The sequence below is a fragment of the Azolla caroliniana genome, unplaced genomic scaffold (assembly GCF_043228905.1).
Source record: "Azolla caroliniana isolate FFs.n. ecotype wild unplaced genomic scaffold, voAzoCaro1.0.p SCAF_8, whole genome shotgun sequence".
Classification (NCBI taxonomy): Eukaryota; Viridiplantae; Streptophyta; class Polypodiopsida; order Salviniales; family Salviniaceae; genus Azolla; species Azolla caroliniana.
Window position 1 is genome coordinate 19,956,443 of NW_028230443.1, and position 18,931 is coordinate 19,975,373.

At 41.3% G+C, this 18,931-nt stretch overlaps 1 protein-coding gene across 1 annotated transcript; it reads right to left on the minus strand.

The window, feature by feature from the left end:
• Positions 1–563: 563 nt before the first annotated feature.
• On the minus strand, positions 564–10,910 carry LOC147861280 (pathogenesis-related protein PR-1-like). The gene is made up of 3 exons (XM_087323360.1): positions 10,882–10,910; positions 5,270–5,279; positions 564–749 (listed from the first exon to the last, which is right to left on the minus strand). Exons 1-3 carry the CDS (start codon positions 10,908–10,910, stop codon positions 564–566), a joined length of 225 nt encoding a protein of 74 aa, XP_087179486.1.
• Positions 10,911–18,931: the final 8,021 nt, after the last annotated feature.

The window sequence follows — 18,931 nt, forward strand, 5'->3', positions numbered from 1 at the left end:
TATTGAACTACTATAATTATTAGTTTTATTATGCAATGTTTTTCTATGAATTTGTGTTGGCGGTGGTAACAGGAGGTTTTGGCACTCACAAGTTCTTGCATCCATTTAAGTTTCTGTGAGAGAACATTACATTTTATAATAGGATTTTATTAAGAATACTGTAGAAAATAAATAATCAGTTTATCCAGGTTTTAATCAAATTTCTAGCCCACAAAATTCTCACATGGACTCTTAAAGGCCATATATTTTCTTTTAACGCTTAACAGTCTCAAAAGAATTAGTTATCTCATGAAGTATAATATCTACAGTTTCCAACTAATTATGAGTCTTTTATAAACCGGTGACACTTCAAAGACGAGATGAATAACTAGGTAAGCATTAGCATTAGCAAAGTACTTCCAAAATAACATGGGAAAGTGAAAAAAGCTAGTTTGTCTTATTAATGATAGGTATGATTTGGGAGCAATTAGAAAGAACATGGAGGAGGGTAAACTATAACTTAGCTTAGATGAATTAGGAACACATGTAGTCGTAGGTGGAAATGTATGAAAAGAAATGAAAATTTAGTATGGACGTTGACCGATATAGTTTCTAGGGGGGTCGTAGTTGCATATGATGTATGTTGCAAAGGGGTTGGAGGTGCATTTAGGAGCGACACGTCCAACACACCTTGTCTTGGCCCACACCACTTGTGTATAGTGGCCACATTGTTGGCCACATGCACAAGTGTTGGTCTTGTAGCTGTAGTATCAATTCTCAAATATCCAATCCGTCAAGGTGCTAGGGCATGGGTGGTAGTCCAATACCAATACACGTTCTCTCCATAAGGACCTTTGGAATAAAGTAATGCACCAGCACAACCAACTTGTGGTTTATCTTGGCTTATGGCATATTTGTTGGCATAGTCTTCCAATGTTTCACTCCAAACTAGAAGTGGAATGCCCAATTTTTGCCTCTCCACATTATGAGCATTTAGAAATTGATTTTGTTGTGTTTGCGCTATGCAACCAGGAAAACAACTGATCAACACTAGTACAAGAGTAAAAGTGCATAATTAATATGTTGATTTGTCATTATACATGGTGGTTGCTGAATATTGGACAAAAGGTAATATTTGTATTATCGAATATTAACTTCCCCTTGTTGTGTGTGTTTGTGGTTGTACTAGCACACACGCACGCACGCACTGACTGATAGATAATAATGTCAATGATAGATATATGCCTCTCAAAGTCAAGGCTATCGTCCATCCTCCATGTGATACTAATTCAATATTGTAGCCTAAATTATACGTCATTGTCAAATATAATAAAATGCATGTCCAATGTATTAAAATATAGGTTGGAAAAGATTCACATCTAAGCATATTCGATAATATTATAAGCAGAGGGACCATGTCTTCCAATTGGTGATTAATATTAAACTTGAGTCGGTGGTGTCTTATGTTTATAATATTCAATGATATTGGACCGTAATGATCACAATTGTAGTCTCTTCCAAACAAAACTAGGCTCTACATATCTAGAAAATAATTAGACAATAAATATGTATAGGTTCAATGAGGGTAATGTGAATCCTATTGGACCTTACTTCTTTCAAGTTAGACCAACCCTCTAAGCTTAGAAAATGGACCCCTCAATCCTAGGGTGTAAATCGTTTCTGTTTGTTTACTTGCATGGCAATCATGGTTTCAGGGGGTGCCCTCCCAATCAATGGCGCATCACTCTTTTGGAAGAGAACGTTCTCAACACGTTGTTGTTCTCGATCATTTTTAATTGCATGAAAATCTCTTTTGCCAACAAAATGTTCATAGAATTGAAATTGTCAATTAGGGATTATTATTAATTCTCCTAGGAATAGGAAACCAATAGAACATAGTCAATACATCCTATTTCTCCACCATTTATCAAGTGCTTGAAAATCTCTTTTGGTGAAAACAATTCAATTAGGGATTGTTATTAATTTAGAGATAGTATGATGATAACGTGGTAACATGGTTCAACAAGCAATAATGCACATTTTGTACCTCGAATCTCTTTCAAAGAGAGAGAAACTTTACACATTATTAATTATGCAAAAGAGTTTTGCATGAGTTTAAGAAGAGTGACAAGAATTTTATTTTTCCGACGGTTTTTAACTTAACCTATGCTCGAGATGTAGAGCATGGGTTCTCCATGTTTAGGGTGTGTTTGTTTACTCATAGGGTAGTCATGGTTTGAGGGATACCTTCCCTCAATGTCAACCACAAATGCTTCGTTATTCTCAGAATTACTCTCTTAATGACAAGAGCCTTTAATATGTATGATAAATCTCTATCATTTCTAAATTACTTCTAGATATATTTTGGTAACAAAGATACAATAGACTTGAAAGTAGAGCCTAAGTATTGAAACTACCCGCATGTTAATAATCATTGATATATAATAAGCTTATGATGTCGAAACACGCTCTTCACGCCATTGTCAACTTCGTGGGAAATTTGGAAATAATTTTGAAAAGATAATTGCATCTAATTGGCTTAGTGCCTTTGTCCTTGGCATTGGCGTTGGGGCTCTGCCTTAGGGTGTGAGTCCATTTTTAATTTCTTATATATAGGCTTCTAAGTTAGTCCAAGATTGAAATGTTCTATACACGAAATGTTTTATTATGTCGAGTAGGATGATTCTTAGAGCAATTTTGGATATGTCCTGCAAATTGAACGGTGCCTTTGTAGATTTGTGAAGTTGGAGATCTATAGATTTTAGTAAACCGGTAATCCCACTTTCACATGGTTAAAAACACATTCATTCCATTTATGATTAACTAGAACTCGAAGCTTAATGTATTTAAATCTTTCTATTAATGGCCCAAGGTGGAACTACCAACCCCGACAATGGTTGTTTCCTACTCACCTCCCACCCTCTCTCCATTGGAGGACACAGGATCGGGCTCGTGATTCCCCGATTGTGTGCATGCACTGGTTTATATATAAGCCACCTTGATAGTCTTTTTGTAAAAATTTGTCCTTACTAACCGAAAAGTAGCTCCTTTATTGGAAACAAAAGAACTTTCTATTATTTCAAGGGGTTAATAATTGAACTACATACATGGAATATCCTTAATTGATAGTCCCCACATGCATGGTTAGAGGTACAATAAAAAAACGTGCGAAAGCTTGTACAACACCGACATAGCCGACTGCACTGGACAACAGTACACAATTAGGTATTCGCAGAGGATGGAGAATACAAAGAAAGAGAGATTGAGTTAGTAGACAACAAAACTTCTATTACAAAACTCTCAATACATACAATGTGATCATAGAGCACTCTTTATATACAAGTACTGACACAATACCTAATGCTCACTTATGAACACTAACACAAAACAACTAATATATTCTTATTACAAAAATTGGGATATAGCTCTATTGAACCTTACGAACCTATCGGCTTGTCCACTTCCAGCCTATTTGGCTTACCAACTTTTTCCCGATCCTTCGGACTAATCCAGCTTTCGGCCTGTTCAACCAATCCTTTAGTCGATCTGCCTTCATGTTGAGCTCAACACTCTCTCAAGCTCAACTTGGGGTCCCTCCCATTCTTCACTCTAGCTCCTCCTAACAGCATGCCTCCTAGCCTACACTCATCTACCCATCGATTGTCTTGTTTGATCTAGGCCTTCGTTGGCCTTCTTCCCGCCATTATGGCTTCGGTGCCCCTCGACCCGTTGGCTTTGACTACCCTCTGTCATGATGACATTCACTCTAGCTCCTCCTAACAACATGCATCCTAGCCTACACTCCTCTACCCATCGATTGTCTTGTTTGATCTAGGCCTTCGTTGGCCTTCTTCCCTCCCATTCTTCACTCTAGCTCCTCCTAACTGTCGAATACAAGTGTATAATGGACGTATTCACACTATCCCTTTGGGCCATTTGTGTAATTAGCATAAATGGTAGTTGCCCTAAGTCGGTCACTATATATATTGACCTTGTAACCTTTTTGTAAGGTTGGGTATTGTATTATTGCTTTGTGGAATAAGAAGTCTTTTGTGTCTCTCTCTCTCTCTCTGTGCAACGACTAGAAACTGTCATACGCAGGTATTCAGCACTAATCGAATGCTTCTTGATCTTCTGCATAGACGACCTCGTCTGCAACATCTAGTATCAGAGCCTGCACAGTAGTCGGTCCTTCAATCCGCTGTCGGCCGTCGTCTCAGCCTGCACAGCATTCGGTTTCCTGTGTCATTCGAAGAAGAGAGAAGAAGAAGAGAAACGAGGCTTGCATCTCATCGCGTTAGATCATCTTCGCTTGGAGTAAGCCAGCAGGTTGTACTCTGTCCCTTGTGATCGTAACCGCTCGAGGTGAAATCCCCTTGTGCAACATTGACACGATCGTGCTCCATTCGGTTAAACGGCATCCGAAGAGGTCATCAAACGCCGCTCGCCGCTCATTGTAACCACTCGGTGCAGATCGGTCTCAAGACAACAACCCAAATTCGTGCTTCATCTGGCTGATCGACATTCGGGAGGATCAGTTGGATCCGTCTCTCTCGTTGCTGCAGTCAACTGAAGCAGAATCGGTCCAGATAATCGGTTTTAATAATCGGTATTCGGCATATATATCTGAAGCGAACCGGGCTCACTCCGACTCGGCAACATTCGGGAAGACCAATCGGTTCTGTCCCTCAAGCTACCGGAGTCAATTCGAGCAAGTTCCGAAGCCGAACCGACTCGGGTTCAAATCCGACTAGAACGATATCGGGTGAGCCAACCGGCTGCACTCCAACAAGGTTCGTAGTCAACTTTGAACCGAGCTTCGTCAACCGAAACCGAATTTGATGGCATCAACATCCGGCTCGTCAGAAATGAGTCTACGAAAGTTCGATGGATCGAACTTCAACTTCTGGAAGGAGCAAATGCAGGACTATCTCATAGTCAAGGGGCAAATCGATCCCATCGAAAATGAAGAACCTCCAGAAGGATACAAACCAATTGAGTGGCAGAAGCTGGACAGAATCGTCCGCGCCACGATTCGGATGCACCTATCGGAATCGGTATACTTTACGGTGCAATCGTGTACGACAACATTCGAACTGTGGAAAACACTGTCGGACACCTACGAAAAGAAGGTCGCTGCAACGAAGATGTTTCTGATCCGGCGCCTCTACAACTTGCGGATGAAAGAATCCGATTCGGTTCAAGCACATCTCAACGAGTACGAAAGCATAAGCTCCCAAATCTCATCACAGGGGACGGCAATCGAGGATGAACTCAGAGCAATGATACTCATGAGCAGCCTTCCCTCATCATGGGAAACTTTCGTCACAACCGTGTGCAACGCGTCAACCACGGCTGTTAAATACTCCGAAGTCACGAGCGCAATCCTGACCGAAGCAGCTCGGAGAAAGTCTTTCGCCAAAGACTCAACAGACGACGCTTATGTAGTACAAGGTTCGACAGACCGATCGAACATACGAGGAAGAGATTCCTCACGACCGCCGAACAATCAGCGAAGACGGAGCCAGTCACGGGATAACCGAATCTGCAATTACTGCAAGAAACCCGGACACATCAAAGCCGACTGCCGCGCACTCAAGAACAAGAACGACAAGTCTCAGAGATCAGACAAGAAGAGTGGCCGGCATGAGGAGATCAATTACGTCAGCTTCTCAGCTGATGTGCTACCAGACGACCCGAATATACTATCAATCGAAAATCCAGTCGGATCAGAAGTTCTACTCACGACTGAAGAATCGAGCACATGGCTCTTAGATTCGGGCGCGTCATTTCACGTGACTCCTCATCGATCCCAATTTCGGCAATATACGATCCGTCACTCCGACTCAGTTCGAGTCGGCAACTCACAACACTGTGACATCATCGGAATCGGCACAGTAGAGCTCAACCTTGCAGGCGGCTCTACACTTGTACTCCACAATGTCCGACATGTACCCGAGCTCTCAAGGCCATTGATCTCAGTCGGACAACTAGATGAAGACGGCATTCGTGCCGGTTTTTCTTCGGGAGGGTGGACACTCCACAGGGGGAACCTCCTGCTTGCTAGAGGACCCAAGATACACTCCCTGTATCCGTTACATGTTACGCTCAGAGAGGGTAACCTGTTTTTGGTGGATATTCCTGTGTCATCACTATGGCACAGAAGATTAGGACACCTCAGCAAGGCCGGCATCACGCACCTATCTAGAGCCGGATACATCCCCAAACTCTCCTTCTCCGACCATCAATTCTGCGAGCATTGCCAGTATGGCAAACAAGTAGCCGCATCACACCCGACATCAGCACCAAGAGAAACGAGACCTCTCGATTTAGTCCACTCGGACGTCTGTGGCCCAATGCCGCATCAGTCTCTTGGCGGTGCCTCTTACTTCGTCACTTTTATTGACGATTCGACTCGAAAGGTGTGGGCTTATCCAATTCGCACCAAAGATCGGGTCTTCTCGATCTTCTCAGATTGGCTCGCTATGGTAGAAAATCAAACCGACCGAAAGCTGAAATGCTTTCGGACAGACAATGGGGGAGAGTTCAAATCCGAAGAATTCGTCAAATTCTGCCGACAACGCGGCATCCGACGTGAATTTACGGCACCACACAGTCCGGAGCAAAACGGGATTGCCGAACGCATGAATCGGACAATCCAAGAACGGATAGTTTCCATGCTCCAACACTCCGGACTGTCGGATGGCTTCTGGGCAGAGGCTCTACTCACGGCAGTACACATAATCAATATGTCACCCAGTAGACCTCTAGGACTTCAAATTCCTCAGGAACTATGGATCGGCAGTAAGCCGAATTACGACAAGCTGAGGATCTTCGGATGCGAGGCGTACGCCCTTATTCCGAAAGATGATCGCCGAAAACTTGCACCTCGGTCCAGGAAATGCATTTTCCTTGGATATGGATCCGACGGCGAAATGGGATACCGACTCTGGGATCCCGAACGCAGACAAATCGTCCGAAGTTCGGACGTTGTGTTCAACGAGTCGGCTATGAATCCATCAGTCAAAACACCGATCGAAGTCCGAAGGGTCACATTTTCAGATGTACCGACCCTTCAAGAAGGCCCCGCTCTTAACACACGGTCAGCTTCACGGGTAGCTGAACCTTACACTACCGACTCGGACAACTCTGACTCGGCACAGCCGAATGATTCGGTTTCGGACCATCCGACCTCGATACCCGATGCGACCAGTCCAATCATACCTCGACGATCCGAGAGACTGTCGCAACCTCCGGAGAGGTATTCTCTTGGAATTTTCTTCACCGACGCCGGCGAACCGACGTCTTACGAAGAAGCATCGACATCTGTCGATTCCGCCACCTGGCATCTGGCGATGGAGTCGGAAATGCACTCCATTCGGGCAAACAAGACTTGGGATCTGGTCGAATTACCTAGGAACCGACGTGCTCTTCCTTGCAAGTGGGTTTATCGACTAAAAGAGACGTCTGATTCGACCACCCCAAAGTACAAGGCCAGATTAGTTGCGAAGGGCTTCCGACAAGAATATGGCGTCGACTTCGACGAGATTTTTTCACCAGTGGTGAAAATGACAACCCTTCGTTTTCTGCTCGGCGTAGTGGCAGCCGACAACTTGGAGCTGATTCAGCTAGATGTCAAAACAGCCTTCCTCCATGGTGATCTTGACGAGGAAATTTATATGGAGCAGCCAAAAGGCTTCGTGGCAACTGGCCAAGAACATCTAGTCTGCCGACTCAGGAAGAGTCTATACGGCCTCAAACAGGCACCGCGACAATGGTACAAGAAGTTCGACGACTTCATCCAATCGATCGGCTTCTCAAAAAGCGATGAGGACCATTGTCTTTTTACCAACACAGCTCAAGATGGATCACCCATCTTCCTCATCATCTACGTGAACGACATGCTAATTTCTGGACGCCACGCGGGCGAACTTGCCGATCTCATTCGGCAACTGCGGTTGAAGTTTGCCATGAAGGACCTCGGTCCGGCACGACACATCCTTGGCATGAAGATTAGTCGGCATCGCGATAAACGACATCTTTTTTTGTCTCAGACCGACTATATCGGACGTGTCTTGGAACGCTTCAACATGCAATCAGCCAAATCTGCTTCAACCCCGCTCCCCATGAATCTTCGGCTCTCTCAGCGAGACTGCCCGACATCCGGTCCGGAGGGGGAAGATATGAAGTCGGTACCGTATGCACCGGCAGTCGGCTCCCTTATGTACCTGATGGTCGCGACATGGCCTGATATCTCTCATGCCGTAGGAGTCGTTAGCAGATTTATGCACAATCCTGGCCGATCGCATTGGAACGCAGTCAAGCATGTGTTCAGATATCTGGCTGGCACAAAAGACCACGGCATTCTTTTCGGTCCGAACCGAACCTCAGGCGTAGTCGGTTACACCAACTCGGATTTCGCCGGCTGTATAGACAGTCGGAAATCAACAACCGGATACTGCTTCAAATTCGGCAATGGAGCAATCTCGTGGAAGTCGAAACTTCAGGAGTGCACAGCGACCTCAACGACCGAAGCAGAATATGTAGCTGCGTCCGACGCAGCAAAAGAAGCTTTGTGGCTCGGTCGGCTGGCGCACACGCTTCGACAAGTCGACCATGACTCGGCTCCAGTTGTCTACAGCGACAGTCAAGGTGTTGTTGCCTTGTCGAAAAATCCGGTTCACCACAACGCCTCCAAACATATCGACGTTCGATATCACTTCGTTCGGGACTGCGTCATTTCAGGGAAAATCGGTCTAGAGAAAATATCCACAACCGACAATGTCGCAGATGGAATGACCAAGTGTCTTTCGGCAGACCGCTTTCGGTTTCTTCGGCATCAGATGGGCGTAACGACAAACCAGTCCGGTTAGAGCCGGACACAGAGCAGGATGGTTCCCGACAACCGACATCATTTCCTTAATGATCGGCTTCAACTGTTCCGACCCGACCAGTTCGGTCTTCTGCCTTCGGACCTTGCCGACTCGAACAAAGCTGATATGTCCGAGAACCTAAGTCTATACCTGTAATCTTAGATAACCCATGTATACGCCCATTACGGGGGAGTGTCGAATACAAGTGTATAATGGACGTATTCACACTATCCCTTTGGGCCATTTGTGTAATTAGCATAAATGGTAGTTGCCCTAAGTCGGTCACTATATATATTGACCTTGTAACCTTTTTGTAAGGTTGGGTGTTGTATTATTGCTTTGTGGAATAAGAAGTCTTTTGTGTCTCTCTCTCTCTCTCTGTGCAACGACTAGAAACTGTCATACGCAGGTATTCAGCACTAATCGAATGCTTCTTGATCTTCCGCATAGACGACCTCGTCTGCAACAGTAACAACATGCCTCCTAGCCTACACTCCTCTACCCACCGATTGTCTTGTTTGATCTAGGCCTTCGTTGGCCTTCTTCCCGCCGTTATGGCTTCTGTGCCCCTCGACCCGTTGGCTTTGACTACCCTCTGTCATGATGACATTCACATTATGCTTTGAAAGCATTTGAACCCACGTCCTTGCTATACATATGTCAAATCCTTAACCATTGTAATAATATGTTTATATGTATAGTTTTTAAAATATATCATCTAATATCATAACAATATTCCATATTACTCTAGAATAACCTAGAATATTCTAGAGTGTTCTATATACTAGAAGCTTCTAGAATACTCTAGAAACCTTCTAGATTATTCTATATTCTAGAACGTTCTAGAATATTCTAGAGTGTTCTATATTATTGTATAAGGACTTATCAATAGTGTAAAAACAAATAGCATGCGGAAGCAATACAGAACAGAAAACAGAGAACAGAGAACAGGTTGAATGGAGAACTTAACAGTACGCGGGAGAGACAGAGAGATAGAGAGAGAGAACAAGAATCTCTATTCAAAAATTATATCAACGATCTGTACATCGTAAGTGTTCAGCGAACACTTTTATACAAGTCCATACGAACTGACAGAAATACAGTGTACTTCAATGCTCACTTGAGCGTCTGACACTAACTACGAGAGTATTAACTCCCTAGTAGTCTAGTTGCTACTAGGCTTCCGGTTACTGATGGATCCGGCTAACTGGCTCCCCATCTCACCGGCTCTTTTGCTCACCGGGTGCTCATCGGCTCACCAATCCGTCTCGCTCACCGGCTCAGGCTTATTCAGCTGATCCGGCTCCAATTGAGCCTGCCGCTCAACACTCCCCCTCAAGCTCAACTTGAGGTCCAGTCGTAGTGTCAACATCTGTGGCAACCGGTCCTTCTGCCCGGCTCCTTCTGGCGTCACTCCGTCTTGCTCGCACTCCTCGTCCGGTCCGGTTCTGTTTGTCGGGACCCTTCTTGTTCTGCGCACCCCGACCTCCTTGGTCGGCTTGTCTGCTCAACAGGCCCAATTCAGCTCCCTTGCTGATGTGACTTTAGCGCATGCACTATGTACAGAATCACACACATTTAAAACAAGTATATCTACTTTGTTGTACATTATGATTTATAGTGCTTATAACTTTATGGGTCGAAGCATGCTACGGTGTACCAACTTTTGGCCAAAAATTTAGTACTAAATCGAAGAAGAAAATAAACATTAAAAATTGTAAATAAATTTCAAAAAACAAAAAACAAATTCATTACGTCACACTCAAATGCACAAAGATATTATACGTCACACTCGAAATGTCCCTAGCCATATTTAATACATTAATTGTTGCCCCAGTCTCCTAGGTAGAGTTGTACGAAAGCACACCTGGAGAAGGTATCCATTGTGATAGTTGGTCAGTCTCAATATCTCTCTCTCTCTCTCTCTCTGGTATGGGTAGTCGAACGTGTCAATTGGTATGTCTCTCTCTCTCACTCACTCACTCACTCACTCTCTCTCTCTCTCCTGTCTCGAAGTTGTCAGACAGACAGTGGCAGAAAGTTAAAGAAAGACGACATATCTATCACAAGTCTATCTCTCTCTTTCTCTCTCTCACTCCACCTTCGAAGCTCTGTTTCTTTCTTTCTTTCTGTTTCTCTCTCTCACTCCACCTTCGATTCTCTGTTTCCCCGCGTAGTTGTTCTTGTGTTCCCCTCTGTGCCAGGTTCGATCTCTGAACTCTGTATACACAGAGATTTTTGTTTCCCCTGCTCGTTGTATGTGTTGTTGATTTTCCTTCCTTGTGTATGCTCGTTTGTCTCCTCTGCAGCAGCCTCGTCAACAACCTCTTGCATATAGGTGATTTTGAAGGCTTGGTGTGCTCCCAAGGTGTCGAAATCAACACGGTGTGGTACCTCTGCAAGTTGTACGACCTCTAGGTATTCTCTTTGTTGCATGCCCAACTGGTATGTTTTCTTTTTCTAAATGTTTCCTGTCTGTCTGTTTTTTATTTGCATGTGTATGGCCATTTTTAGGGTTTGATTATTCATAGTCTATGTGTTGCATGCCCAACTGGTATGTTTTTGTTTTCTCTGTGTTTCTGTGTTTCTTTTAAAAATGTATGACAATATTTTGATCGAGGTGGTTGTGTGTTAGACATGTTTGTACATGCAACATAAATGGAGTTGGCTATGATGAGTTGCTATGTTTTCGTTTTGTTCTTGTTTCCTGTCCATCTGTTTTATTTTGTGTGAGTTTGACATGGATGAGTGTTTTTCCGACTATTTTGGGTTTTTGTGTGTTTGACATGGCTTGTACATGCGATGTGATGGAGTTGGCTATGATGATTTACAATGTTTTCGTTTTCTTTGACTTTTGTATCCGTCTGTTTTTATTGTCTGTGTATTTGACATGGATGAGTTTTTTTCCGACTATTTAGGGTTATTGTGTGTTTGACATGGTTTGTACATGCAATGTGATGATTTGCTATGTGTTGATCGTAATTGCTTGAGTTTTCTTCTAGTACATGCATATTCATTCCCTGATAATTGTGTTGACTAGGACAATGACGAGAAGGACACCCATAAAGAAGACATTGATGAAAGAGAAAGTGAAGACACCAGTGAAGGAAGGAAGAAGGACACCCATGAAAGAAAGCAAGAAGACACCCACAAGAGAAAGGGTGATGAATTCATCAACACAGAGAAAGAAGATGTACCACTCCATCAGTCGAGACACACCTCTTGGATGGAATTATTTCCTTCGAGCACGACCTGACGTTTATCCAGAGCTGAGAGAGTGGTTGTTAAAAACCTGGGGGTCAGCACATCCCGACACAAGGCGAGGATTCCACATAAGTGGTTTGAAGAGGGAATACATGAATTTATTGAAGACGAGATACGAACATGTTTATGATACAAATCAAATCACTAACAATGAGGTGGGTACTGTTTTTGCACGTGCTTTTGCATGTGAAGTTCAAGGTGGCATTGACGTAAATTGGGAAGATTTTAATCGGCACCGGTCAGAACATTACAAAGGGTCCTCCAGTACCAACACTGGCTTGAAGTCATCTGGAACCTCTCATGTGGATATTCTAGCTATAACACCTATCCACCAAGTTCTAGAGGCAAAGGTACGGGCCACAATGACTGAAAAGCATGAACAAATGATGGCCGGTTGCATAGCTTCTATGAGCTCAAGAATACAAACACTACTTGCTGATTTGGAAGCAGTTAAATCAGCTGAGATACAGGCAGAAAAGAAATTTTCTTCAATAAAAACTACATATGAATGGATTGCATCGACAATCCAAAATTCGGAAAGTGAGGTGTTGAAAGAGGAGTTGAAGAAAGAGCTGAACAATATGGGCACTCAATTAGGTTCACAGATAAGAGACCTTGATACTTGCAGGAATGCACATGAAGAAATAGATAATAAGTTGTCAGCCTTAAAGTTGCATTCTGAGAACCTTGCATGCTTGATGCAGGATTTAAAACAAAATGGTTTTGATACTTTGTGTCCATCTGTAATTGAGCACCCAAGTGGTATAGAAAGTACCATTATTAGTATAGCTATATCACGGTATTGGCTTTAAAAGTTATTTATTTCTACTTCTCTGGTATAAATAAGCGAGCAGCTAATATATTATAACTTGTGTTTGCAATCTTCCAGGTGTATATTTTGTGGCCTCGGATTCAAGTTGGAGGCTATGGATGTTGTGATTACACCATGCTTGCACACATATCATGTGTTATGTGCTAAGTATCATTTTGAGAAAGAGAATACATGTATGGACTGTAAAACTACAATTGTGGCTGAGTGGTACTATGCTTGGGGTTTAAAAGTACACCCATACGGTATGTGGCTCTACTATTCTATTGTTTGTATTATATGATGTCAATTAACATTTGGACTAGAACTAGTGTATGCCACAATTCATACTTCAAATTTAGTGTAATCTCTAACAACTATTATGTGGAACCCTAATTATGTGGGTTAGTATTGGCAGTACTCTTAATATATAATTGGTATGTGTAGTTGAAGGGATATTTTCCAGAATTAGTAGTACTAAAAGGGAACCAGGTACAACATCGTCCAATCTATATTGCAACTTGCCTAGTATTAGTTTAGTAAACACTATACTTATAGTACACTGTTGACTGTTAGTATTGTTTGTGTAACTTGGGAATTAGTACTAGTAATGTAATTTGGGAACAAGGTGTATAGTAAATTGCTGAATAATAGTACAATTATTGTAATTTGGAAATGAGGTGTGTCAAACACATATCACGTTTAGTACTAATATTGTTCAAGATTAATACTGTTGGTGTAATTAGTACAAGTTATGTAACTAGGTGTGTAGAACACATATCATGTTTAGTATTGCTTGTGTGCAAAATACCAATCTACATTTGTTGGATTAGTACTTAGTAAGTACTACATGGTTCATGATTAGTACTAGTTCTGTACTTTGTGAACTAAGTTACTAGTACATTGCTCATGATTAATACTAGTTTTGTAATTTGGGAACTGAGTAGTACTTTGTTCCTTATTAGTACTAGTTTTGTACCTTATTAGTACTAGATCAGTAATCTAGAAAATAAGTGAGTAGTACATTTTGTAGGATTAGTACTAATTGTGTAATTTGACTAAGTCAGTGGTACATTGTTGGTATAGTACATTGTTCAGGATTAGTACTAATTGTGTAATTTGACTAAGTCAGTGGTACATTGTTCGGGATTAGTACTCCTTGTGTAATTTGCTAACTAAGTGAGTAGTATATTGTGCATGATTAGTACTACTTGTGTAAATTGGGAACTAAGTGAGCATTACATTGTTCGGGATTAGTACTCCTTGTGTAATTTGGTAACTAAGTGAGTAGTATATTGTGCATGATTAGTACTACTTGTGTAAATTGGGAACTAAGTGAGCAGTACATTGTTCGGGATTAGTACTCCTTGTGTAATTTGGTAACTAAGTGAGTAGTATATTGTGCATGATTAGTACTACTTGTGTAAATTGGGAACTAAGTGAGCATTACATTGTTCGAGATTAGTACTCCTTGTGTAATTTGGTAACTAAGTGAGTAGTATATTGTGCATGATTAGTACTACTTGTAAATTGGGAACTAAGTGAGCAGTACATTGTTCGGGATTAGTACTAGTTCAGTGATTTAGGAAATAAGTGAGTAGTACATTGTTCAAGATTAGTACTACTTATTAATTTGACTAAGTCAGTGGTACATTTTTCAGGATTAGTACTTGTGTAATTTGGTAACTAAGTGAGTAGTATATTGTGCATGATTAGTACTACTTGTGTATATTGTGCATGATTAGTACTAATCGTGTAAATTGGGAAGTAAGTGAGCAGTACAGTGTTCCTTATTAGTACTAGTTCAATAATTTAGGAACTATGTGAGTAGTACATTGTTCATGATTGGTACATTGTGTAAAATGGGAAGCAGCTCTTGTGACCTACATTATATATTTTAGATGATGGTACTAACATTCAAGGTTTTTTTGTTTCTTGCAATGAATGTTGTAGTGTCAAGCAACTCCACGCCAGGGAAGGTAATGGAACAACCAGCCCTTGTGCCTAAACCCTCAATATCTGTTGCACATTCCAAGGTTCAGGGACCATCATTACCAATAACCTATGATTTTTATGATGAGGATGAATGTATGAGAAGGGCCATTGGAGCAGTGGAACATATGCTTCTACAAACAAATTTCCCAAGCTCCGGTCAACATCAAGAAATAGAGCCCAATAAGAAGAGAAATGCAGTTTCTTTACAAATAGAGCCCAGTAAGAAGAGAAATGCTGCAAGAATGTTGTATGGAAACGGCAAGAAAGGCAAAGTTGAATGCAATGGTGAGTCATATAAGTTCTCACCTGTCTGGAGCATTGTCAACCTAATCCATTGTCTAATACCATGTACTTGTGTTACTAGCTGATGATGAAATGATATTTGGTGACGGAGATACGAGTCCAAAACCTGATCATGAAGACGAATTTATCACACTCCCAGGTACACGTCAAAAGCTAGACTTTGAAAACAATGATTTAGCTCATAACAACCCTATTTTTGTTGTTATTATAGATCATAACAACATTGTTGAGCACCTAGATGTTGTGGAGAAGATGACCGAGCCCACCACTTGCAATGGGGTATCTACGGCTGTACAATATGACGATGTAATATTAGGTAAAAATGTGGCCCTAAACCCTATGTTCATTGTTTGCAAACTTTTGAGTATGTGAGTTGATACCAATATTCTTTGGAATCCCATTAATTAGGTTTACAAGAGCAGTCTGATTCCCAAGTGCAATCAAATGAATCGGGAACTTCATGGAGCACAAGTGCAGAGTCAGATTCCCATCAGAGTCAGAATCAAATTAACCTTTGCAAGGAGGCAGACTCTGGAAGCACATCTTCCACACATGAGGATTGTGAGAAAAACGAAGCATTCATATGTGAAGAGCAATTGGCATGTACAAACAACACTATGTCTAAAGAAGCCTATGAGTGTGGAAAGAATATGGCAAGTACTGAAGAGAAGATTGAAGCCCATGAAGAGTGTGGAAAGAATATGGCAAGTACTGAAGAGAAGATTGAGGCCCATGAAGAGTGTGGAAAGAATATGGCAAGTACTGAAGAGAAGACTGATTGTACTGATAATGTGCTAGTACTGTCTAAAGATTCCCATGAGGATCATGGAAAGAACATTGCTAGTAATGAAGAGGATCGTGGAAAGAACATCGCTTTCCCTGAAGATAAGCCTGATTGTACAGAATCCCATGAGGAGTGTAGAGCGAACAACGTTACTAATGAAGGTGGGCCTGATTGTACTCAGAGCGAAAAACGTTGTCTTAAGAATGAGGTGACATCCACCGTACAAGAGGAGTTGACCATGACTACTGCCACGGTCCACATACAGGAGTCTAATAAGAACGAGTGTATAGGCATCGGTGATGATGATAGGGCAATAAAGATCGCTAGGAGTACAAGCATTCAGGAGATGAGTGATAATTTGCCTATCGACAGCACCTTTGTGGATTTGTGTACAAGCATTGCAGTTGCAGAAAACATAGTTGCTCTCTCAAGCTTGCCACCAGTACAAGGTGCCCGCGCATCCACGCCTGTCTCTGATGCCTCTGATGATGAAGTGCCACTTAGTCAGCTCATACCTAAAGGCTTTAAGATAAAGAAGAATGTAAAATTAGAAAAATCTGGCACCAACAAGCGCATTACAAGATCGTCCAAGTTACCCTCTAGTGCCTGATTGTCTTTCGATTGTACTTGAACTTTAGTTGTTAGTGATGTCTGAAATTGAACTATTTGGATACCAAAATATTGTTTCAATTGCCAATGTAAAAAATCCAGTTCATGAATCTGAAATAGTTATACCAGTGTGAAATCAAGTTCATGTTTAAGGATTGCTTCTGTATTTTGCTCGTCAACATATATAAAAAACAATGGGAATATACTTTTTGATCTAAGTATTCTTATTTTACAACGTTTTGTTTCTTTTTTGAGATCATCTCCTAATCCTCGCAAAGTCTTTCAATCTATTATAGATAAAATGCTTGAAAGTCTTCTTAGCCAGAATGTGTGCAAATTGGAGGGTAACCAGAATGTGTGCAAATTGTTGAAGCAATGTGGGCCATATTTTGATGATATGATCCCAAAGGATGAACCATCCACTAACAATAGTAAGGAAACACTTACCTTTTTGAGCTATCACAAATTATTGTTTCAGAAGTTGGATTATTTTGTTAAGGAAAGGAAGGTCTGTAATTTAAAATCCATAGCCTGGATATTCAGGACTTATATACAAGAAGTTAAAACTCAGATGGCTTCACAGGACATATCATGAAACAAAAAAGGATTCTGAGAGAATAATTTTCATTGTTGTCTTCACAGAATTCATCGCCCCCTTTGAAGAATGAACTTACAGTAGAAAATCTTACAATATTAAAGTCTTTAATGAATTCAACTAACAATCTTCTCTTGGTAGCAAAAGAAGAGCAGATTTATGTGCCAACAGAGGACACACCAACTCTTATACAATATTTTTACTCATTTTAACATGGCTCTGCAAAACTCCTATGCTCAAATAACATCAAGAAACATGAGCAATATCGGCAATGAAGAAATCCAAGTCCTATTGACAACAGCTAATATATTATGAAAGATAAGTACAAGTGGTTGAGAGGCATAAACACTTTGGAAGAAAGACGAAATATATCAATTCATTTGTCAATCATCAAAATTAATAGTGAACTCCAAGTGGATGTTTTTCAGTTTTCTGGTACAATGTATTGATAGGGTGACTTTCAAGCATTAAATAGAGAGACCTCCCCTAATATGTGCTCATGAACCTCTTGGGGGACCTTGTAGACAGTGTTGTATCCCTTAACCTTGTGCTTTGCTTGAGTCATATTGAATTTGATCGCAAGAATGGCATCAGCGTAGATTATTGCGATGGGTGCTTCTTTTAGTAATGCATATGTGTTCTTGCACTGCGGCAACTTTGCATAATAGTTTCCATACACGATAGACTCACCAACGTTGAAATTGTTGCCCCAACCATCCCTCACCACTTCTTTCAATAATGTCTTTCCTTGCTTGCACACCACAATGTAGTAGTCTTCTAAATCTTCATTCTGAGGATATTTGAGCACTGCAAAATGATCTCCAACTTCCAATAAAACTGCCAAGTCTTGATTTTGGTTGTAGTATACAATATCGTTTGAATGCACATCCTCTTCAATATCATCTTGTCGTTCAAGCTCAAGCTTCTGTAGCTTCCAGGGCTCCAAGATTGATAGGTTGATGCATTTATCCCAAGCTTCATCTAGACACATGGAACAAAAGCATGATAAACTACGGAGTAACAATTGGGTTGTGTCCTTGCGGCTAAACCCTAACACACAATGGGTGCTGCGTGTGCCTTTCACGGTTTTACAACCATATGATTTAGTTATATATCGACCTCATCAGCGCGAACTTCAACAAACAATCTGTTCTTACCATCATTTGACATCTTCCATGTTAGCCACTGCACAACATCATGTGCATTTTGTAACTTAGCGCCATTATTATCCAACTACTCACTTGTAAGGGCACGTTTGATCACAGCCCCCGCGCCATCATGCTCTCCTTTTCCATGTCCAGACCCGAAGTAATTCCATTGCATGCGAATATTGAATAAGGAGAAATACCTGCTTTGGTATCTCAGGTTTCCAACAAAATTAGTACTATGTTGTCAATTGAGAGTACTACACTTCCATTAATACTGATTTAGTACAAATACAAAACAAAGCATAGCACAATGTATCCATTGAGAACACTCTACACTTATTAAAAGATAAATAGTACTATGTTGTCGACCAACAGTACCTGGCATCCATTTAATACTAACTTAGTATGGATATAGCACAAAGTATAGTACAATGAGTTCATGGAAAGCACTCTACATGTATTAACAAATAAATAGTACAAAATGTTCAATATCGGATAGTACAATACAATGTGTCCATGGAGAACACAACCCTCCTTAGAAGATCATTAGTACTACAAGACATGTACTTTACA